Here is a 25,717-nt window from a genome sequence, read left to right on the forward strand (position 1 = left end):
CCTGCTGGTTCAGCGCCGCTTCCATGTCTGATATCGGGTGGCGCAGTGCCTGTTCCGCTTCCTCTGCCGATGTATTCTGATAGTCTATGCCACCGATTTCAAACTGTAGGGCAAACGGGAAGGCTCACCTGTACCTAATCCCTTTGTCATTTCGCCACTTCATCAGCGGTCAGCAATCCCTTCTGTGAGACAGAGGGCGTCATTACAAGCTTGCCGGTCCGGATACAACAGTATCGGTAAGCTTGCCGGTACCGTTGTATCCGGACCAGCAAATTCCAAGTTGTGCTCACGGGTGCCTTTCATTCCACCAGATCTGACATGGCGGAATGAAAGGCACCCGCGAGCACAGCATGCCTGTAGCACAGGCACTGTTATAAACAGTGCCGGTGCTACAGGCATCCCCATTCCCATTGAGCCCTAAAGGGCTCAATGGGAATGGGGATCACCCGATTACGGCACCCGTGAAAGGGCAATTACTGGGTCCGGCGGGGCCGGAATACTCCAGTAACTGCCCATTTGCGGGTGCCAGTCTTTCTTGCAAGTTTGAAGGTAGCCTTGCTGGTAAAACCGGCAAGGCTACCTCCAACCTTGTAATGAGGCCCAGAGTCAAGTTGGATAGGTCCTGGCAAATTGCGATATGAGAGCCCTCATACTCCAGATCTTGCATCGTACAGGCTCTTGCCAGCACCACAGTCTTATCCTTATATCTCGTAAATCTGGCAATGATGGATCACGGCCCAGAGCCATACGGTTAACCGCCACTGTGCACCCATTCAAATTGCACCTCTTTACCCCGCTCCGCCTCGAAAAACAAATCAACAATGCCTTGCACCCTCTGATCCACTTGGGTGGGGGTTTATCCATCGGCTTCCTTCATGCCCAGTATGCGTATGTTATTCCTCCTTTCCCTGTTCTCCAAATCATCCATTTCTTCCTCCCATAGCTCCAGCTCTGTCATTCGGGCATCCAGGTGCAGTTCCACCATATCTGCATTGAGTTGGTTATTTTCCAGGCCCTCAATCTTACTTTCCACTGCGCTCACCCTCCCAGTCTGGTCAGCGAGAGACGCCTGAAAGTCTGCCTGAAGCACCTTAACTTCTGCCAAAATGCTTCCAATGTCCTCTTTCATTGCAAAGTTCGACACATTGCCCCCCACTAGTAACCTCCCCTCCTGCAGCACCCCTGTCTCTCTGCCAGGCCTTTTCCAAAGATGTTCCTCCTCTCCAGTGAGTCCAGGCCCAATCCACTGCCTCTTGATTCACTCCGCAACAGAACAGTCTGTATACATTCACTGAGGCGCCCACAACCTTTACCCCCCAGGTGCCTCTGCAGGGTCAGGCCGACTGAGCAGGTTTTCACCCCTTCCTGTTGCCCCACTGTACAGCAGAGCTCCCCCAGACTTCTGAACTTGAGCCTTCAGTCATGGCACCAGTCACTGCAAAATCCCCTTCTGCAGGGCTATGTTCCCCCCTCAGGCTGCAATCGGGAGACTTTTGCTCCTTCGCCCACGTTTAGGGTACCTCCCCGCAATCACCAGGCGATGGCACCACTCCTGCCTTTTTGCCCAAGGTTCTTCGCTCCTAACCCCAGCACCAGCCACCACTGTGCACCCCAGACCACAGGCCAATCCTTCAGCGAGGCCTCCTGATCCCCCAACTCTGCTCCTGGATCACATTTAGGCCACCAACACTTTGGTACACCTTCTTGGGGATCATCAATGCCAGTGGTGCGTAAGCTGTCCCCATCCAAGTATGCCACTTCTCCTGGGCAGGGGTGCATCTCCTTGACCCTCAATGTCGCGGATGTGGCGTATTCCGGCAAGGGGCATGGGTGGTGGGCTGTAGGGGCCAGATGGGCTGAACACAGGGTCCGGTTCCTGGTGGTCATTTGCATCATCTGCAGAAGCAGTGGCCTCCGCGTGCGTGCAGCTGTTGCATGCCCTGTACACTGCATGTCTGGAGTATGTGTGAGTGTACCAGATTCCATCAGCTCGGGCATGCTACGTATTGGCGAAAGGGGATCGGGAGGCATGCTTAGTGATGGTGATTGTGGCTGATCCGCAATGTCCATTTGCGGTGATGCCACTTCAGCTTCTTATGGCGCTTGCCTCATGCATGGTGTACTGGGCCGGCATGGCAGGTCTGCCACTGATGTTTGGCCGTGCTGCTGCTGGCACTTGCCTACCGGTGTTGTTGCCTTCTTCTTGAGGCTGGCAGTTGTGCAGGGGTGGCTGGGGGGATGTGAAGTGGAGGCCGTGGACCCATGTCTGCTGTCGCTGCGTACAGGTTCCTGGATGCTGGGGGTCTTCTTCTGATTGTGGCGATGTGCAGTGGTGGTTGGTGTAGTGGCAAGCACGCCCTCGCTGTCTGATGTGGTGCCTGTGCGTGACAATACAGGGGTCCATTATTGTTGTGTCATCATCCATGTGACAGCCATCACACTTTGTACAATTTGCTGTCATGTACATCTTCATGCTCATGGTGGGGCCCCTATCCTGCGGCACACATGTGTGGGGGGGAGCAGAATTGGTACATCCTGATGTGTGTGCACGGTTTGGGATGTGCATGTCAGTTGGGTTGCTGTTGGGTCCTGCGACGGATGTCATGTATATGCTGCCCTGGATTGTGGACGTGTGTGGGCTGCTTGTGAGGGGGAAGTGGTCTGCTTGTGTAGGTGGGGTCATTGGTGTGTTGTCAGTGGGGAGGGGTAAGGGGGGGGTCTTTCTGTATGGTGGCAAGGGTGCATGCATCTTGGACTGGGGTTGATTGTGCTATGAACAGGGGCCATGTAGGACTCAGTGATGTGTGTTGATGCATACTGACGGTGTGTCTGTTTGCATTGCATGGGACATGTGGTGTGTGCCTTTGGTGCTTGTTGGCATTCTTCATGGTAGGAATTGGTTTCTGTTGAAGGGTCTGGTTGGTGTCTTGCAGGGCGGTAGGTGTCTGGGGACAGTTATGCACAAAGCACTATTGGTCATGAGGGGACAAATGAAGTACATGGGATGTTAGTCATGGTCACTCACCTGCTTCTCCAGACGTTGTTGCACCATGCTCTGCATCTCCAACACCCTCTATGCTGTCCATCTTCATGATGGAGGCACATTTTTCCTCCCATGTGTGCAGTTTCAGTGGTGAACATCGTCCGCCTCCAGTGGCCTGAGCCTGGCTGCGCTCAGCTGATAATAGGTTGCGGACTCTGAGGTGCAGGTCATCCCATCGTTTCCGACAGTCCCTTACAGTCCTCAGTGTCGTGCAAACTGCTGAGACATTGTTGGCCACTTCAGTCCATATTTCTTTCTTGCGCAGCTCTGCAGGCCTGCGCAGTTCCCCTCCAAAGACTTTGTCCGCATTTTCCACAAGGGTGCCGGCAAGCATGTTTAGTTCTGGCTCACTGAACCTTGGTTTACGCTGTCGGATGTTTCCACGTGCTGCAGACATGTTCCTTGATGCTCCTTCACTGGCCAACTCCTGTGTGTGGAGGATTGCAATGGATTGTGTTTTTGAAGATGGCCGCCGGTGAGATTCCCGTTCCAGCGCAATGACTTTACTTCCGGTTCCGGTATTAACGGTACCGTTGTTTACAGATTGTTGGTGCCGGGGATGGTGTTAACGGCATCGATGGTGCCATTATGTGGGTTTCAGGCAGCTTTACCTGTATGCCGGTGCTACCATTACCGGCATGCCGATTAGTACAGCATTGCATGCTCAGAATCAGCTGTTGTATCCGCACACGGTGCATGATGGTATCGGTGGCTACGGCATGCCGGTAATTTTGTGATTTTACCTGTAAACTCGTAATGAGGGCAAGAAGACTCTTTGCCTTAGCCAATGCACGTTTTGCCTATGCATAAACACAATCGATGTATTAGACTCTTTGTTTTAGCCAATACACTTTTTGCCTGTGACTTATCATCGGGATATGTCTTTGCTAACCAGCAAAACAGAAGACTTATAAATCCATGAGACTCAAGCAGGTTGCAGATTGATGATTCTGAGGAACGGACCATAGAACAGGTCCATTTCCTCTCTTTACGGCCCCAAGACTTGACACTTTAAATGTGGACAGTCTGTGATGCATATATGTAATCCAATCTTTTATGGACATCTACGTAGTGTTTTTCCAATAAGCCGAGCGTTGAGAAAGACCAAAAGTGGTCGAAACACGTGTTGGCACAGGAAAAAAGTGTATTGGCTAAGGCAAAGAGTCTAATACATCAATTGTGATTACATACAGACTATTTGTTTTCTATGTCAATCAAATACTTGGGACAACGCATTTTCCATGGAACAACAGCTTGTTTGTGTATTTTTGGTCTAGGTTGGGGTAACCTATTGGTTCCATTGGCCTGCAGCAGTCTCCTTTTTCATTACATCTTTGTTTGGTAATTGTTTGGCACGGACTTGCAATTAGTACCATAGGTTTTGCAAATTTTAAAACTACTCAAATGCACAAGTGGTGCTGAGGTTTGTAGTGTGTTGATTGAAAGTTATAGTTCAAATTTGCTGGTAAAAGAAATTAATAAAGAAAGTGAAGCATAATGCTCTCCTCCATATGTTTAATAGAATCAAGAGCCCACGCATTGTTCTAGCCTGGAGAATCTAAATGGGCGTGATTTCCAGTAGCTGTTTGCATCGTAATGTCTAATTTAAGACACACATCTTTAATTACTGTATATGATACGATAGATTATTTATTACGCGCTTAATACCCAAAAGGTTTCTAAGCGCGGACGTGGCCATAGAACCTGTGTTGCTCTGTGTCGTCTTGCTTTCAAGGCGAGCAGGTTGCCCCTGAGCTATCCTCCCGAGGCAAAAACTTGCGGATTTATTATAATGGCAAGAAAAGAAATGCTCCTTTTTCTAAATCCTCCCAAATATTGTTGCTTTTAAAGAATAAATTATTCTCACTTTGGCAGAACAACAGGCATATAATTAATGTCTTCTTATCCTCTTTAGGATGAGGATGAGGCCATTGAGGAAGCAGAATATTTACAAAGCCGGTTATTGCAAAGCCTCCCTCCGCTTATTATCGGAATTCACTTTGTTTTGAAGTGTAGAACCTATATGTTCAGGATGGAAGTACGTTTGGTAATCTAACAATTCTGTGTGCTGGGGAATAGGCCCATGGCTGGCAAAATGCATTTAGCATGACTAGGTTGAGAAGCTGAAGCTTCAGGCTCATTGGCACCAATAACATTGTGCGTGTTAAATTGAAGTAAGGCGACTCCTACCAAACTGCAGATTACATTGTGCAATGCCATGTCCGATTGTCCAAATTCACAAAATCCCAACTATCCCAAAAATGTCCACAAACATACAGAGTACTCTCTGGTTTCTGACCTGGGGTTTCCATAGGCAAGGCAACGCAACTGAAGGTTCTCTCCCTCTCTGGGAAACTGTGGCTGAGACTCAATCTTAGCAACAGGTTTGTCTATAGGAAAAGAGAAAAAGAAATGAAGAACCAGTTAGTAGGGCAACAGAAAAACCTTTAGCTCCAGAGGGAACTAATGGGTAGATATTACATGTGGAACAGCTCCTCACAGTATTATTTCCAAAATAAGGGTAAAAACGCATTGTACACTGTGACATGGGCTCAATCATTTAGAAATTACTTTAAACAAATAGCAAAATCGGCTACCAAACAATTTGGAAACCATTATGACTCTGGCGGTAGCCGCGCCGGTAAATATCGGTTCGGCTGCCACCGGAGTCATGCATTTTCTGGCACCCGGCAATGGCCAATTACCAGGGCATTACAGCTCCAGTGGACCCGTTAATTGCCCATTGCCGGGCGCCGGAAACAGTTACTCCCCATTCCCATTTGAATCCCATTGGACTCAATGGGAATGGGAAGGACGGATGCACCGGCACAATTCATGAATGGTGCCGGTGCATCCATCGAGGTCTGCGAGCGGGTGCCGTTCCGCCCGCCAGGTCAGACCTGGCAGGCTGAAAGGCACCCACTCGCAGAACTCGTAATTTGCCAATCCGGAAACAACGGTACCGGCAAGCTTACCGGTACCGTTGTTTCCGGACCAGCAAACTTGTAATGAGGGCCTAACCTATTGAGATTGTGGTATGTCACTACAAAGTCAAAAAGGACAAGACATAATAATAATAAGCCTAATCATGATGTAGACAATGGCCAGATTCACAAAACATTTTTGCGCTAGTGTGTCATCATTTGCGCCAAAACAAGAATGGCCTTTTTCATCCAAGGTGGCCCTTCAGCGCATTTTAAAGTGCTTCCCGAAATCACAAATGGGATGCGCTTTAAAATGTGCGGAAATCAAAGGCATTCTCCTGTGCATGTTTGGAAAAGGCGCAGGGGTGTGCTCACTGCATAACAAAGTCAATCCTGAACCCTTGACACACTTTTGAAAGCGTGACAGCAGCAGCATGGACGCCTGTAGTCACACTTGCATTTATATCCCTCAAACAGAACAGGGATAGAAATGTTTTTTTTTCTTTTGTCCTCACATTTCAGGGGAACAAGCCTCTAGGGCTCGTCTCCCTAGATTGCACTCCCAGAAACCACTTGGTGGCTGGCAGCCAGTCATGCATTAGTTTTGGGACAACTCTCCCAACACTTATGTATGCAAGGTGGCTGGCCAGCAAATCTTTTTGCTGATGTCCAGCCTTCACCTGAAATGCACAGGTCCCCTTTGAGAATAAAGTGGCAGGCGGTTGGGCAATGAGCGCAAATGACAAAAGCGTGTCACCTGTGCTTTCTCGATTTGTGTTCCTTTTTTGAGTATCTTCTCCAATGCGCCACCAGGATTGCTATCTGTATACCAAGTCTATGTAAGCCCTTACATTCTGGTACACACATCAACGCTCTTTGTTTATTGGCTAAGACTATGGGCTTCATTACAAGTTTGGTGGAATCTGGATGGCAAATCCACCCAGATACTAAGGGCCTCATTACACGGATGGCGGTAAGGATTTACCGGTACCGGTAAAATACCGGTACCGGTAAATCCTTACAGCCTTACTACGAGGTCCCTTTGCGGGTTGGGGGATTTAACGCCTGCTTTTTGCAGGCGTTAAAAACCAACCCGCAAAGGGACCCAGGGAGCTAATTACGGTACCGCAATTTGCGGTACCGTAATTAGCGCCTTCCCCATCCCCATTAAGCCCTATGGGCCAAAAATGGGAATGGGGAAGGGCAATGGTGGAAGGGGGAATTACCGCCCTGCCAACCTTGGAATGGGGCGGTAATTCCCCTTTCCGCCAAGGTGGTGCCAGCATTTTACCGGCATGAACCATGGCGCTAATAGCGCCATGGTTCTCCGCCATCCGTGTAATGAGGCCCTAAGAAACTCTATTACCATTACCACCACTTGGTCCGGCTGTATTATGGCCGCATTACAAGTGGAGGTGGCGGTGTAAATCTCGTTTTTTCTTTACTCCATATGACTCAATGGGGCATTTTCAGTAGATTTGTTGCAGCAGGAATTCCCTCGAAATTTGGCAGAAAGCTGGCGGATTTAACTCCAGCTCATGGTTGGAGGTGAATCCTCCAGCTTTCCGCCAAACCTATAGTTGTGTGCGGTATTGCAGCAGTATATGGTAATCCCGCCACATTTAACCTGCACTGCCCAACTTGTAATGAGGTCTTGTCACAAATCCCAGGCATGAGCATAGTTTACCTTTTAATAAAATTACTAAGTTATTAAACTTTTGCATCAGCAATCAATGGGAAGCAGTATGCTAGCATTGTGCAATACACAGTTTTTGTAAAACAGTTACATTTCCCCAATATTCTTTCTCCGCAATACCACATGTTTCTACACTCATAGGTTTTTATATCAACCCATCGATTCTCAACCATGCTACCATAGATACAAAGTAGAAAAAAAACTACAAATTGCCAGTGCATTTGGTCACGACAACAACCAGATCTTCTGACATTGTAACCTTTGTGGTCTGTGGGATAGTGATAAAGACCATCCTCCTTCAACATATTTCGCACTATGTGCCACAACATCTACGCATTACAGACACCATACACATTGCATCAAGCCTGGCAGTCAACAGGTGAAGAGTAAATTCACAGAAGGTTTTTCACACTCCCCAATCACTACTTGAAAACCTGACAAAATACTATGGCCCTCATGCTCTTCGCCCATTTAGTACACGGAAATTTGCCCAGCTGCTTTGCATCTGCATGATTAGGCCATTTCTGAGGATTCTACTGCAAGTCCACATGACGTGGATTTGGAATGTGCCTCTTTGCATAGAATATGTGGCAAAAGATAGCATGCCACACCTAGCAAACCCTAATACCCGTTGCTACTGCTTTGAACTACCTGCCCCTGCCTGGGCTTCTCCTGAAAACCAGCCCCAGAACCATGGCCACGTTAGCTGGACCTACTACACTCGATTATAGAGATTGCACTGTTGCATTTGTACATAACACATGTTAGTGAATTTGGCATGAGAGCAGAGACAACCTCAGCAGCAGCAGTTCAGCATGCCCATGGTCGTAGCTTCACTGCAACCTCAGCGTGACCAGAGAGGGTTGACCAAAGCAGGAATTTTACTGCCTGCCCTGGATGCTGCCACACAACGAGTACTGCATGTCCCATTACCATTCAATCCTAAAAGACCTTGGGCCTCATTACAAGTGTGCCGGTCCGGAAACAACACTGTTGTTTCCAGACCGGCACACTACGGGTTTGCCTGCCGGAGCCGCTGTGCCCGTCAGGACTGACCCTGCCGGGGACAGCGGCCACGGGAGGAAAGCCATCAGGGAAGCAACGGTGCCGGTGCTTCCGTGGTTCCCACTCCCATAGAGTCCAATAGGACTCTATAGGAATGGGGACTTACAAATTGCCGGCGCCTGACTTCCCAGACCGCCTGGGTTGTAATCCCCCAGTGTTGCCGGGTACTCGGGTGCCGGTATTTCATTCCGATTCTGGCAGCAACCCACCGGTAGCACCGGCAGGGTTACCGCCAGACTCGGAATGAGGCCTCTTGTGGCAAACACTTGAAAACATGGAGAGTGATTAGGGAATGGCGAAGAAGCAGGGAATGGGAGAGGACCACCAGGGTGCGGAAAAAATAAGCCTGACACGTAAGGTCAAAATGGCAAAAATTGCCAAAACAGATATGAGCCCATGACACTGAGCCCCAAGATTGGGTTAGAATTTGCTACATAGAGGGATGCTTAGATGATAAGCAATTTTTCAAAAACAAGTCACAATATTTATCCAAGTAAGAAGCAGCAAATGATGTAAAGATTCCTCAGGCACATAAATGACAAACAACTGGATCCAGGTCAAGGGCAAGCAACCATACACAGCCAGTCACTTTCACTGCGGGTTAGTGTGACACAGATGAGACCACAGACCGAAAGGGGTGAGAACTGATGAATCTGGCCGCAAGTGTATGCACAAAGCAATGCTGTGATACAAAAATTAACCGCAAAGCACTGCAACCTTCAAATATCAACAACTTACACAATGCACTGGAGCCTAAACCGCACTTGGCGTCTCAACAAATTTGTAGGGGCAAACACCAAACAAACTAAGGGAATATATACAGAACATCTGAGCAACTTAATATAAGCAAGACTACATCAGCTATTTATGCTGTTGCTACAAACCCCTTGAATGAGTCCTGGTTAGCAAGCCCAACGCATTTTGCATCCGACACGGGTCCCTTACAGTAAAGCAGGATTAGCTCACCTGTGTTGAAATGGGACCTCATGACATGGGCAGACAGAAAAAAGACAAAGGGCAGGCAAACATGAAGAACAGCCTCTCTATTAGAAGGCTTCAACTGAGGCTTACCCTGTGGAAGGTCTGGAGAGCATAAGGGAACAGAGTTTTAGGACACAGAGTGGATAGAACTTTGTAGTGATAAAAAGCATTTTTGACTGCCGCTGGAAGCCTTAATATGCAGGGACACGTTCCAAGATGCTGGCTAAAAGGTTTGTAGAGAGTTAGGGACTGGAAGGTAGGTAGTGCTTCGGGGTCAGATCGGCAATGTCCTTATCAAGCTACTTCAACATGGTCCTGGCTTGGCTACTTTAGTTCCTGGCCCCCGCGTTGTTGTCTTCCCTCACCCACCCCCCCTTATCTGGTTATCACTGCTTAAATTCAGTATTATAGACTAGTTATCACTGCTTAAATTCAGTGTTATAGACTAGTTATCACTGCTTAAATTCCGTTTTTATAAATGCTTGGCCTTTTTTTCATTTCCGGCTCACTCACTGGTGAATATCATTTGCCCTGCAGAATGTTTCTTTTTCACACACTCTCCAAAAGTTCCACTGTTGTGGTAAAGTCATCTACTCCACCCACGCAGGTACATTCAGAGTTGGTGGTTGGATTATTGTTAATTTACATTTGAATTAGCAAGACCAGAATTCCTGTGCTTTCTGTTTGCAGGACCACCGAGTTGCTGTGTTTTTTCCATGCCACGACATTCCCTTTCTTCTTGGGTCCCGGGTGAGGAAAAATGTCCTCTCCAATGGTGGATAAAAACGGAGGACTGTAGGCCTAGGATCTGAATTCTTGGGACACGTTACATGAGAATGGACACCTCAACCTTGAGCATGTCTTTGACTGCAACATAGAGAAGGACTATCTAAGTTTTGATAAACCGCCTGCGTTGGATACATTTTGGATCAAGAATAAAGGTAACCCAGAGGTCCCAGGTTTGATCCCAGGGGACGTCACAAAGATACAGCACAAAATGGCCTTGCATACATGAAATAAGTATCAACGAAAATGGTCTGGGCACCCATAATAGCAGACATGTCCCCAACCACGAGTAACTCAAAATCTCCCCCAGTAGAGCAAAAACACTATGCTGGGGTAAATATAATTTAAGCGGCCAGATACAAGGACCCAGGCGGTATGGAAAACAGGCCCTCTCATGAAGGAAGGTACCTGCAACTAATGCAATGAGCAAAGGAACTGTCTCACACTAACGGAGCCATAGACAATTTTGAGGGGCAATCACTGATAGTTGCCACTTACACATACAAATAGAACTGGAATAGATAAAACGACACAGTACCATCCATCTTGGCAACAATGAAAAATACCTGAAAATCGTTTAATAAAACAAGAAAATTGAGCCAGCAAGATGAGATAGGGCATACAAATCACATACATCGACAATCCAACTGCATTCTGACCCCGTCCGGAGACAGGTTAGTAGAGCGAGGGAGGGGTGATAAGGCCTTCAGTATATTTCATATGCTATATTTACCAGTGCCCCTGAAGGATTCTGAACGGTGTGAGATCACTGATGGTCTCCCTAACACTTTCACAGAGCTCTGCATGACTGAAGGAACAGGAAAAGCATTTTATTGGCTGGCCTTTGACCATGTCAAGTGCTGTGGAGGGCATAAGGGACAGGACCAGTCTTCGGATTTGCAAATAATTTAAGTGCTTTAAGATTATTTGCAAACGCAAATACTTTATCTTGGAAACCTGGCTCCATGCTGCAGCCGGTCCTGCCCTAACAATCGCAATCCCTCCAGGCTACACTATCCTCATAGCGACAGTATTAACAGCAGAGTCTGAGGAGTAGCTCTGATCTACAAAGAGACCATCCCCATCAGAGCTATCAACAACCCTCCACTACCCAACTGCGACCTTCTGTCCACTAAACTCTTGCTATCCCCCACTGCTACCATTATACTAGACCTCATCTATCGACTCCCCGACTTCGAAGAGAACCTTATACAACTCCTCACCACTGATCTGAAGCCAAACACCAAAACCCTGCTTCTAGGGGATCTCAATTTAGGATTCAACAAAACCACAAATATAAATGCCATCTCCCTACCAATGCCTTAAACGATCTTGACTTCACTCAACATATATCAGCCCCCACCCACATCCTAGGACGCACACTAGGCTGGCTTGCAGACAAACTGCAACACTGCTATCCTTTCCAACACAACATGTCCCTGGTCTGACCATCACCTTATAAGCTTCTCCATCCCCACCCTCAAACGCTCCATAAACCCACTGCAACCCCGCCATCAGCCCCATCTCGCTGCACCAAAATCTCCCCAAAGACTGCCTCCTCCCATTGCTCTCCAATCAACAGCATACCACAGACCTTACTACAACCCCACCACACTTGTTGAACATTAGAACAGCATGATCTACCAAGCAGTAAATATACTAGCCGCTCTTAAACAGCGCAAAGCTAAACCCTCCACATACAAAAACTCATGGTTAACCCCAGAGCTCCAGGCCTCCCACTCCAAAAAGCGCACTGCAGAAGCAGCGTGGCAAAAAGCCCCTTCTGGCGCTGACAAATAGCACTTCTCCATTGTCAAAGAATATAAAAAGGCCATAAATTGCACCAAAGCCTCCTCCTACAACACAAGAATTGTTAATGCTAAATCTGACACACAAAAACTCTTTTCCATCCTACGTGAACTTGAAACCCCAACCATATCACCTGCCAACTTCTCTAAAGAGGACACCTGGTGTTCCAAGGTACAAGATACCCTCATAGGAAAAATCTCCACTATACAAGAAAAATACATGCAAAGCAAACTACCCTTCGTAACAAATCCCAGAAAGGATACCACCACACACCCCAGCCCATACCACATCTTTTCCCCCTTCATTTTCCACTTCCTTTCAGAACCAGAAGTAGCCCTCCTCCTCAAAGGCCTAAAACTGTCACGCTGTAAAGGCGACGCGTGCCCCACACCACTAATCAAGGACTTACTGATCTGAATCTGAGGCACTTACCCCTCATCACCGCCATCATCAGCACCTCTTTTGCCTCAGCCCCAGCCAACCTCAAAGAAGCATGTATCCTTCCATTGCTCAAGAAACCGCCTTTTGATCCCACCATACCTACTAACTACCACCCCATCACCGCTGTCCCCTTCAAACTAAAAATCATCGACCAAGCTGAAAATCTCCAGATCCAAAACTACATAGAAGAAAACCACATCCTTGGCCTTTGCCAATCTGGCTTCCGCCCAAGGCACGGCACGAAAGCAGCACTTCTAGACCTCAAAAATCAACTTGATGACATGAGACACACAGGCAAGTTAGCCCTCCTTCTCTTACTCGACCTCTGTGCTGGCTTTGACCTTGTAGACCATCAAACCCTCAGCCACCACCTATCAGCTGTCAGGTCCAGGAGCCCCAGAGGATTGTGCACAGAGTGGGAGGTGTTTTTCAGGTAGTTGAAGTTAATTCTGGAGGTGTTTATTCACTTTATCAAGCCTTAACATTTCTTCATTCAGAGACAGGACAGTTTCCCAAGCCAAGATGGTGGAGGGGCTGCTGAATGCTGATTGTTTGAGTCTGGAACCTGAGTATTCAGCCAGAGCTCTTTACTGCCTTTCATTTAGTTTGTTAAACAGGGAGGTCCTGTTTTCTATGACTCTGGTTAATTTCAGGCCAAAACAGTTAAGAAAAAACGAAACTAATTTCCACAAGAAGGAACAGGTTGCCAAGGGGTATGCAGTGATTTTAACGAATACAAAACATCTATAAAAAGAAATACACATTTTCTAAAACTATATATATATAGTTGGGAATGGGAATAGTAGTTTTGCGGGTGGGGGGAAGTATCAACTAAAAAAAGTGGGGGATGAGGGTGGAACCCCCCAAAAATAAAGGAAAAATATTTGCTCTTTTTTTAAATATATTTTTGGTTTGTTAAAAATGCATTTGTTGTTTTGTGATTCATTAAGATCAAATGTAATTGTTACAAGATTTGGTATCTGAGAGGGACCGAGGAGATTGACGGTGGGAGCGCTGCATATTCGTTTTGGAGAGTGCATGTAAACGGTCTAATTATCTGGCTTGAGCCGATTCTCTTGAGACTGCCTTTATATTTTGTAAATATTCGTTTTTTTATATAAGGGAGTGTGTTGAAGCTCTTACTGAAGCTCCTAACGGTGTCTTTCACAAACATGGAGCATCGTTTGAAGTGTGAAGTTAGCATTAGCTAATGCGCATTTGCCTTATGAGAAGCGTTCCTCAAATCCAAGGAGCGTGGAGGTAGAGACACTGTTTACCTGCACACATGTTCAAATGAGAGACTTGATTCACTAAGCAAGTTAAATCACTTGTACGCATGATCAGGATGCAGTGAAGGAAGCACGAAGCTAGAGACACTAGTTCACATCTGCGCCTGCTCCGAATTGGTAATCAAATTACACTACAAAGAGTTCTACATGAGGCCATGCTCTAGGAGTAGCGGTCTGTGGGATTCCTACTGTGCAAGTCCTAAAGAGTAATGTCTCAGACTAATGGCACTAAGAATTTAATAAACTTTAAGAGAGCAGCGTTTCTTGTTGCATGATAAGGTGCAGCCATAGCACACAGAATCTGGGAGTTAAAGGTGTTCATCACAGAAACGGTGCCTGAATGAAATTGCTTCAAGTGAATGACAAAATTACCTAGTGAGCTCCAAAAGTACAAATTGAAGATGTTTAAGAACGTGCAAAAAAGAAACTTGTCAGCACTTAGATTCCTGGAACTAGTGAATACAGTTTATTTTAGTAGTTAGTTAGGGATAGTTAAAAATAATCTATTTTAGGAAGTGCTCACTGGACTAAGTGCGTCTTCTTCTGAGAACCTGTTTTCAAAGTCACAAATTTATGAACAGTTTTTGCAAAGAATATGTCAAAGCAAATTCTAAACTACGAAGTGTACTTTGAGTAGAATTTTATAATTTTCCTCTTGGCATTCTGCAGAGGGTCAAGGGTATTACTCTGCACATCTTTGTTCAACCGTGCTATGAAAATTACCTTAATGTATAATGTTTATGCAAAATAAATCATTAAGATATTTTAGTAATTTTAAGGTGCGGAAGAGAATCGGTCAACCCTGACACATGGATTGAAAAAATAATACAGGACCAAAAAAGAGGTTCCCAGTTCAGGAACTCCCATCCCCCGCACACTTTCACAGGCCCTATTACTGAGCTAAGCTTTTAACAAATACTTGTGTCTGGTAGTTTGATATTTCAGATAAGTCTTGAATCGGGTAATCATAACAATTATGTCACAAATGTGTCTTGAGGCAATTAGTTTAACATATAAAATAATATTTATTCATGAGTCCCAACACGTTTTGAGAATATCTTTCTCTTCACCAACGGTTACATTTTCAAATCCATTCTACAAGATTACATAAATAATATAATTTAGAAATTCATTCAATATTGCTTTCCCATCGTGATCAGAATCATTAAATGCAAATAATATGATACTCTGCATCAATTCATCAATAATGCCTGATAAACTTCATTGCCATATATCTTGTTACAAGTGATTACAAATCCTAAATAACACATTACCCATCTGCTAATAATTTCTTTGCAGTTAATCAGCTTATCTACAATGTGTTCAAATAATCTAACATGGCCAATTTCATCTCGTAAATGGATTGTGTTGTATTGCATTTCCATGCTAAACCAAAACAAGATGAGTGTTCTTAAATCCTAAACTTCTAATGCATAACAATTATATCAGATACAAAGGAAAGTTATACCTGCAAATAGCAGCGACTACAATGGGCTCCTCAGTAGCCCCTACTTATGCAAATATCTTCATGTAACAATTTGAGAAAACTTTAATTCTGGACACTCAACCCTGGGCATCTTAAATAATGTTCTGGAAACGTTACATAGATTATATTTTTGCCATTTGGAAATGTACAAAAAATGAACTTGTACAGTTCTTTGAATATCTAAACAATTGCCATGAGCATTAAATTCACGATGCACCTGGGAGAACCAAACATACATTTCTTGGATGTATCAGTTACATGCAGGGGCACAGAAATATTGACAAATATCTATAGAAAACCTACTGATGTAAATAATGCACTTCACTTTAAAAACTTTCACCCGAAACACCTGAACGAGAGCCTTCCATACAGCCAAATCTTGAGATTGAAAATAATAGTCTTGAATCGAGAGAATCTACAAAAGGAATACGAACAGATGGCCGACAGATTCAAAGCTCAAGGTTTTCCAGAAAAAATCTTTAACAAAGCCATAACAAGATCGGAATCACACAGAAAGGAAGACCTCCTCCAAGGGGCCCGTAAAAGGGAGAATACAAGACTGATACACACATTGAAATTCTCATCACAAAGTTAACAGATTAAAAAGATCATCAATTTTGAAATCAATGATGATGGGCAAGTGGGGACAGCGGGAGTTTGGGAGGCCTTTAAGGACACAATTAGGGGTGTCCTCATTGGGATGGGGGCTGCGAGAAAGCAGGAGAGGTGCAGGGAGGAGAAGCTTCTCAGGGACAAAATCGAGGCCCTGCAACCAAGGGGTAAGCTTAGGTCCCAGATATCCCCAGACAAGTGGGCTGAGCTACAACAATTAAAGGATAAACTCACCTCTCTCTTAATCAGACAAACAGAGAGAAAGCTCTCTTTCCTTAAGCAAAGGTACATGGAGAAGGGTGAAAAAGCCGATAAAATCTTAGCCTGGAGGCTGCGGGAGCTTAGAAGCAATAAGAGGGGGGATTCTCTGATTCTTCCGGGCGGGACGAGCTGTAACGGCGACCCATGGATTGCGGAACAGTTTTGTCTTTACTATGAGCACCTGTATAGTTCAGAGTATAGTGGGGATGGGGCGGATATAGATAGGTTCCTGGACTCCATACCGCTTCCCCGTCTCCCCCTCGCCCGTTACACTTCAGGAAGTGACAGAGACCATCAACTCAATGAAGGCAGGTACGACACCAGGAGACGACGGGTTCACGGTTTTCTTCTACAAATCCTTTCGTCTCGTCCTTGCACCCTTCCTGGCTAAACTCTTCAATGTAGTCTTGGAGTCAGGTCATCTTCCGCAATCAATGCTCTCAGCTCGTATTGTTGTCATTCTGAAAGAAGGTAAAGACCCGAGGCAGTGCCAATCCTACCGTCCCATTTCACTACTCAACACGGATGTGAAGGTGTTGGCCAAACTGTTAGCAAATAGGTTGGCCCGGCTTCTCCCTTCGCTGGTGCACAGAGATCAGGAGGGCTTTATTCCCAGGAGGCTAGGAGGGGATAACATCAGGAAAACACAGGACTTAATGTATGAAGTAGCGCTTTCAGGTGAGGAGGCCTATCTGCTGTCATTGGACTCGGAGAAAGACTTTGACCGATTTGAGTGGGCTTACTTGGGGAAGGTCCTGCAGAGGATGGGTCTAGGGGATAGGTTTTGTGGATGGATCTCAACTCTTTACAATGGCCCAACAGCCAGAGTGGCAGTGAACGAAACGGTCTCTGATGCATTTCGCTGTCCTGGGGGACCCGTCAGGGATGTCCGATTTTGCCCCTGCTCTGTGCTCTGGTGATGGAGCCCCTGGCGATAGCTATGAGGCAGCACCAGGGGATTATGTGGTGCGCTGCGGCGAGCTCGAGTTTAAACTCTCCCTATTTGCGGAAGACATCCGAGCGTATTTGACCAACCTCCCGACCTTGCTTCCAAACCTTCTAGACTTTGATCCGAGAGTTCGGCCTCTTTTCGGGGCTGAAAATCAACCCAGGGAAGTCTAGCTTGATGCCAATGGGTAGAACTGAGGCCGAAGTTGAGGGGAGGGAGTCATTGGGGGGTATTAGAGTTGAGCGTAGGGCTACATCTTATCTGGGGGTTCTTATCCCGAGAGACTTGTCCCTTCTCTTTGAAGAAGGCTACCCGCCCATCCTAGCCAAGATAAAGGGCCTCATTACACGGACGGCGGTAACCATGGCGCTATTAGCGCCATGGTTGCCGCCAGTATTTTACTGATTCCGCCTTGGTGAATGGGGGAATTACCACCCCATTCCAAGGTTGGCGGGGCGGTAATTCCCCATTCACCAAGGCCCTTCCCCATTCCCATTTGAGCCGCCATTGGGCTCAATGGGAATGGGGAGGAGAAAATAACGGTACCGCTACTAGCGGTACCGTTATTTGCCCTGAAGTCCCTCAGCGGGTCCCTTCTTTAACGTGTGGTCTAGCCACACGTTAAGGACGGGACCCGCTGAGGGACCTCATAGTATGGCACTAAGGGATTACCGGCACTGTTCCCCTTAGCAGTGCGGGTAATCCCTTACCCCCACCCGTGTAATGAGGCCCAAAGTCTGACTTAGTTTGTTGGACTCCCTTGACACTTTCATGGTTTGGGCGTATGGTGTCTATTAAGATGAATATTTTGCCTAGGCTTCTTTACCTCTTCTCTGCCCTTCCGGTCACCATTCCTAGCTGTTTTTTCAGATCCCTCCAGTTGATTGTCCATCGCTTTATCTGTAAAGGGGAAAAAGCAAGGGTTAAACACAGAACCTTAACGCTCCCGAGAGAGTTTGGGGGGTTGGGTTACCAGACTTCAGACTCTACCAAAAGGCGGCCCAATTAAGAGTAATGTTGGAGCACTCGAGAGATGACATGAGAACTTATTGGTCTTACATCGAGGATGTGCAAGTTCACCCCAGGAATGTGAGAGATCTCTTGTGGTTCCCTACCAAGGATCTCCCGTATAAAATGAAAACTCACCCTACCCTGTCTGTGCTCTGGTTGCTGTGTAAAGACGACAAAGAAAACTCTACTCTGTCTTCCTTGTGAGGCCCCCGATCGACTTGGGCAGAAGAGATCTGCGCGGGACGCAGGGATGGTCAGATGTGGGCCTCGAGCGTGCGGCGCAGCTCTTTTGTCAGGGAGAATTCATTGAGTATGCCTGCCTGGCAGAGGGCATGGGAGATTCGCCAATGTCAATCTTCGTTTATATTCGAGTGAAGGGGATCTTGACTGATAGCCAATGGGTGCATAGTCTGGCCCGACCCTTACGCCACTAGAAAAAGTCATTGTTGAATCCCCGTCAAGGAGGGGATCCCTGTCTAGATTTGATAAGGTCTTAATCACAGCAGAGGTTGGGAGTAGACAGAGATTCAAGAGGCTGTGGGAGGCTAGGTTGGGGATGGAGGTGGAGGAAGCTACTTGGGCAGCTATTTTTAGGTCTTTTTTCTCAGGCCGTTTGTACACGGCAGCGAAGGAACACAACTTTAAAATGCTACACGCATGGCACCTTGGGCCAGAGAGATTAGCTACAATGTATCCTGGTGTGTCCCCAGTCTGTCAGAGGAATTGTGGCCAACAAGGGACATGGTTCCACCTATGGTGGGAGTGCCCGGTTAGTCAGGAATTTTGGGCTGACCTTCGGAGGTGGATTAATGAGATTAATGAGGTGTTCCTCTCCACTTGCAAGCCCTTTTATTCCTTTTTGGCATCCCGTCCCAGGAGGCGGAGGTTCAGGCCATGCTTCGGGCAGGGAGTCTAGCCTTGGCCCAGAAGTGGAGAGGCAGCTTGGCGCCAATAAAGTCTGACTGGATGGCCAAACTCTGGATGATTTTCACTTATGAAAATCTCTCAGCTTTGACTCATGATACTATGAACTCTTTCCTCCAAGACTGGATGGTGGTTCTGCTCCACGAAAGCTGTGAATCGATGAGACTTTGAACCCTCTTGATTTAGTTTATTGCTCATGATGTGTGTGCTTTCGAAGGTATGTTATATCACTTTTTCTTTCAGTTCGAGCCCGATATGTCAGCCGTTGTTGAGTGTTGCCAGTTTGTGACTCCATTAATATGTTGGATTCGGTTGTTTCTAAGCGGGGGGTGGGTGAGGGTGGTGGGGGGTGGGTTCTATGTGTGGTTTTGTTGAAGATATTGATGTTGGATATTTTAAGATATGCAACATTTCTTTGGCAAATGGCTAATAAAAACTAAGTGGAAAAGAAAAGATCATCAACAAAAATGTGCATTATATCAAAAAAGACCCAAATTTAAATGATTGTTTCCGGAGCCCCCAATGCTAGCAAACAAAGGGGGCCGGAATTTAAGAGATACACTCATCAGAGCAGAGAGACAAAAAAAGCCAACACAAAAAACATTAGGCAAACCCAAATGTGGGACATTTCCATGTTAAAATTTGCAGCACTGCTCAAATATAATCAAATGGGAGTATATCAGACATCCTCATACAGGGAAGAAGATAAAACTTACGGAGTATGCTACCTGTGACAGCAAAAATGCGATGTATACCCTTAGATGTCCATGTGGGAAATACAACGTGGGTAAAACTAAAGACAAGGCAACGGAACGATGGACGGAGCACAAGTCTAACTTAAGGACTGCCAATCTTAAATCTCCAGTGTATAGACACTTTAGAGGCAATAAACACATTGTAGCACAACTGAGATGCATTATCTTGGAAGTGTTACATCCGGAAGTGATACATCCCCTCCCAAGAGGTGGAGACCTGGCAAAAAGACTATCACAAAAGGAACTGTATTGGATTCATCGCCTAGACTCAATGACCCCACTAGGGTTGAATGAAGAATACTATTTAGGCCCATTCTTATGAAACTCTAAATTAGACAGTCATTACGTAGACCAGGAGCATTACTAACAGTACATGAAACATAACAGCAAGAACAATATCTGAAGCGAGTATATCAGACAGCTGTTAACTAAGTAAATTATACATTTGAGACAAGAGGCCTCATTACGACCCTGGCGGTCCCGTAATGAACAGTGCCGGTACGGGACCGGCACCGTTCATTACGCGATGCCTGATTATGAGGTCCCCTAGCGGGACCTGGAAAAAACATCTGGTAAAACCAGACGTCCTTTCCGGGTCCCACAAGGGGACCAAGGAGCTAATAACGGGCCTGTTATTAACAGGCCCGTTATTAGCTCTATCCCCATTCCCATTGAGCCCTATGGGGGCTAAAATGGGAATAGGGAATGGTTCTGTGCATGAGGAATTACGGGGTCCTCCAAGGTCGGAATGACCCAGTAATTCCTCATTCACAGAACCCGGTATTGGAGCCCGGTATGGAGGCAGCAATGCCCTTATTAAGGGCATGGCTGCCTCCATACTCGTAATGAGGCCCAAGGTGTTTGACTCAAACTAGACTGTGAACTCTAACGAAACAAGCAAGTATGCAAGAGATCACAGTATTACATGTACCCTTACGTGCAATTGATACAATGTCAGTTCCAAATAAGCATAGGTAACGTTTACAATATGCACTCTTGGACGTGCTATAACAAAGGTCTTGTTAAGAATTGGATGTTTCTTACATTTAACTCATATTGAACTTGATTTAATAAGGTCACTGTTCAACTTTTGTGTATATTGACTTGGGATGAATCCTGCCCAACAGGGTACCGCAGTTATTTGTATAATTTGGTAGCAAACTCAACCTAACTCAATCAATAAATATCAAGAGACATTTTGGCTTCCATATATAAGTTGGGCTAGCCCTGCTAGTTGTATGAATGTCAAGTTGAACTAGATTGTGCACTCTCACAAGACAGACAGGTATCCAAGTGTTCATAGACAGTTATGTACCCTAGCATACAATCAATAACATTTCAGTTCCTTATAATCACAAGGAACGTTTACGATATGCACTTCTTGGAGACAGTACTGACTAAAGCAAAAACATGTTTATATTGATTTAATTTGAGCTCTATTTAACATGGTTATCAATCTGTTAACATATAGATGGACTTAGGGTGTATTCTGCCCAACAGGGCTCCGGAATTTTTCGTATAATCGTGTATCATACCCAATTCTGAGACAATTTGACATCCATAGATTAGCCAGAGTGATGGATTATGGTACTACTTACAGGTAGGCATGACAGAATTAGATCTACAACTAAGATCTATGAATATTTATTATAATCACCCTACTTGGGTAGGGATTTCCATTCGATTAACATTTCAAGAAAAATAATTGTTCCCCTTTTTTTAAAATTATTTTATTAAATCAATTGGTTTATTTCCACAATATTTGAGTCAAGTTCTAGAATTTACAGGCTTCTACCTATTATAACGAAAGACCCTGAAAGGACAGTATTAACAGGCTTATCCTTTGTTTTATTTTGAACTCTTAACGATTGCGTCTGTTGTTTACACTTGGGACGTCATGAACGCATAGCATCATAGATGTAATGAGTGATGATGTCATGAGAACACTATTTGACGCGATTACAAATAGCAAACATTTTGCTGCATTCAGGTAGCTCTGCTTCCAGGAACACTGTGTGTTATATGGAAAGAATCCTCCACGTGGGTGAGTGAGATTGAGATTGTTTTAATATTGATAGGTTTGTTGACCTTTACAACTTACCTTTTAAAAAGAGGCACTGATTTAGCTTATGTTCTCTGATCCACAGATTTATTGAACATACGTCCTAAGATTTTCAGAATGGGTGAAGTTTCTACGGGGAGCCCAGCATACTTTTCTAAACTAAGGAAGTGTAGTAACACACCCAGATGTCTTTACCACCATACAACGGATGAAGTTTCATAAGTGAATTAGATTTCTCTATTCACACAGATAAACACATGGAACAGAGTTGATTGATAGGAATAGAAATCCACCAAAAAGAAGTGCTGATAATCTCACATTAATGTGAGAATTCATTAATTTAAATCATGAATTGGTTCTGAGTGCATTAGATGTCAAGCTTAGGATTTAAGAATACTCACCTTGTTTTGGTTTAGCATGGAAATGCAATACAACACAATCAATTTACGAGATGAAATTGGCCATGTTAGATTATTTTAACACATAGTAGATAAGCTTATTAATTGCAAAGAAATTATTAGCAGATGGGTAATTTGTTATTTAGGATTTATAATCACTTCTAACAAGATATATGGCATGGAGGTTTATCAGGCATTATTGATGAATTGATGCAGAGTATCATATTATTTGTATTTAATGATTCTGAACATGATGGGAAAGCAATATTGAATGAATCAAAAAAATTATATTATTTGTGTTATCTTGTAGAATTGATTTGAAAATGTAACCCCTGATGAAGTTAAACATATTCTCGAAACACGTTGGAACTCATGAATAAATATTATTTTACATGTTAAGCTAATTGCCTGAATACACATTTGTTATATGGAAGCATGAAATAATTGTTATGATTACCCGATTCATGATTTATCTGAAATATCAAACTATCAGACACAAGTATTTGTTAAATGCTTGGCTCAGTTATAGGCCTGTGAAAGTGTGCAGGGAACAGGAGTTCCCTAACTTGGAACCTCTTTTTTGTTCCATTCTGGAGAGGGGAACAGGTAATTGCTTACACTTTGGGAGGTAGTGGGCGATTGAAAGATGTTTTCAACCTGTTAACTCTTACGCCCTGCAGATTTCCACACAGATGTGCAGTTTCGAATGTCTGTTTTTTATTTGATCCACTTCCCCTTCCTCTCAGGTGTGTGTCAGGTTTAGCTGTTATCAGTCAGCTGGAACTGGATCGCTCTTGTTGGCCAGTGGGGTTCAGCAGCTCCTTCGGATCAAACTTACAGGACCGGACAATACTACCGTCAACTTCTTCTCTGAGGTGACCAAATAGGTTACCTCCTTCCTTGCCGACAGAACAGTGTCTCTGCTGGGAATCATGCAGCCCCACCCAAGCAGCCTGCAGCAGCCCCAAGGCTCCTGCATCTCCCACACATCCCACAACATATACAAAAAACCTTTCTTTGATCACCTGGACAGCCCTTGGTATCACATACACAAACTATGTAGATGACACGCAAATCCTCCTCTACCCACAGGACTCCACAAAACATAACACCATCTACGAAATAATCAAAGCTTGGATGGCCTCCCGTCCAGCCCTCCAGATAAGATGTTTATCTACCCTTTTTAAGCATGAAAATGCTATAAATACGCTATGTTTTGTGTTTTGTATGCATATAATTTATGCAGCCAGGCCTCAGCAACTGTTTTGAAGTCTTTACGTATTTCAGCCTCATGGGGCAGAACTTCAGCACGTGGAACTGGAAGTCTTATTTCAAGCATTTTTCTGACTCGACTGCACAGCACAACTCCCCGAGTTGACTGCATTTGGGTAGGTGTGGAGAAAAGAGGGGCTTTAAGGTGCCACAAAACCCCATGCCACCAAACCCCAAGAGGAATGCAGGTTCAGGCTGAATTGTATCCCCACCCAAAGCTACATAGCTGATGCGTACCAAGTGCAAATGCATTGTACTCTGTAGTATTCCCCTTACCCCAGTGCTGCTTCTGCCATATAATGGCAGCAGGTATTTCCCACTGTTCATGCCTCCCCCCACAGTTACCCCTTCAAAAGGATAATGACATCCTGCAGGTTCAGCCTAAATTACAACAAATCCTGAACATCTTGTGGTTCAGCCCACACAAAGACTGTTTTTCAACACAGAAACGTCCCCCCAACCACCAGCGAGTCTCCTTCACTGAAGTACAATGCTAGTTTCACGGATCGTTAGCTTTTACATCAGAAGCCGGAAAAGACAACCAAATTGCGTAAGCAACTGTATCTTGAGATCTGCACAATTTGTTCATTTAAAGGGCCTGCTTCCACTTTGGGTCAAGGTTGGTAAACTGCTTCCATTCTTCATTGCAAAGATTAGTAAAATGTCATGCTTGCTCCAGGGTAAGGTTATTGCATGTTTTCTCCTGTGTTTATTTGGCATTACTTCTTTCTCTTAGGTATGTTCAAAGTGACTGTTAGCTAGTGAAGTAATTAATGTGGCGGCAGAGTGCTACTCTTCAATTCACAAATGTTGCACTTTTAGAAGTTTTGAATCCCTGAAAATGCAATCTTGCTGATTTTCCCGTGCAGTTTTGTAAGATTTTTTAAATGAGGATGACCAACAGATACCCGCACTGACTCAATAGCTGTGTGTCTGGATGAAACTGTGTTCTCACCTCGTGTAGAAACCTGAGCTCACTGGATCCCTGCATTTGGACTGTCTCCATAGAAAGAATAATAATTTGGTGTTTTAAATAGACCTTCACGTAGATGTATTGCTTCTAGGCACTGTAATGATCAATTAGATTAGATTTTGAAGTGTGAGTATTTTACTCCCCATTTTTTAAAGTTGGGAGTAAAATGGTTTTTTAGGAAGTACAAATTTAAGTCCAATTCCTAATGGGAGTATTTTATTTGCGAGTCCAAATATGTTTTCGCTGGAAAATGCAAATGTTTTCACAATAATGATTACTTTCACCTAGTTACTCATACACATTAAAAGATAGAAATTTACTTCTTCCAATCAGGCAGTTATAATAGTAGTTTCTTCCTGTGGCACTATGTGCACTACTGGTCCAAACATCCATGTAGCTGTGTGGGTGAAAGCAGGGGCACAAGGTCCTACGTGTGTTTCCTATTATTTGTTGGGGGTATTTTTACTCCCTATTTTATTTTTTGGGGAGTTTTTGCCTATTTCTAGGGAGAAAAAGTAGCCGATGCACCTGGGAGTGGGCACCCCACTCCCAGTCCCCAAGGACCAGCCTAACAGATAACAGTAGGGCTGGTCCTTGGGGACTGGGAGTGGGGTGCACACAGGCGGGACATGGTATCCCCCTTTCCCTATTAACGACTAATCTACCCCACCCCAACCTTTATGGGCTACTGCAAAACCTCTCCCTTCATTTCCCCACATTTAACCTCTGAAAATACTGGAACGAGGAAGAGGAGACTGAGAGTAATGAACACTAAACCTTTATTTTACCACTCTGGTATTGGAAGGAAGAAGATGCCTGTAGAGTATGGTGAGGGTCAGGCATGTCCCTTAATCATAGTCAGGTAAACCCAATTGGGGATCTACACCTGCAGCCTTTTAAGTGGTTGCAGGTGTATAAAGAGAGAGCCAGAGCACAGAACTGTGTGCAACAGGGATGCCTGTGGGAGAGAAACCAGCAGG

General features: G+C 45.1%; 1 protein-coding gene across 3 annotated transcripts in view; it reads right to left on the bottom strand.

The window, feature by feature from the left end:
* CADM3 (cell adhesion molecule 3) overlaps positions 1 to 25,717 on the bottom strand; it is a 1,437,124-nt gene that overhangs the window by 786,565 nt on the left and 624,842 nt on the right. For all 3 annotated transcript variants that reach the window (XM_069635417.1, XM_069635418.1, XM_069635416.1), the window contains exon 6: positions 5,343 to 5,433. In XM_069635417.1, the coding sequence (XP_069491518.1) occupies positions 5,343 to 5,433 (91 nt within the window). The remainder of the gene's footprint in view (positions 1 to 5,342; positions 5,434 to 25,717) is intronic.

This window comes from Ambystoma mexicanum, chromosome 1q (assembly GCF_040938575.1).
Source record: "Ambystoma mexicanum isolate Mex_15411 chromosome 1q, UKY_AmexF1_1, whole genome shotgun sequence".
NCBI lineage: Eukaryota > Metazoa > Chordata > Amphibia > Caudata > Ambystomatidae > Ambystoma > Ambystoma mexicanum.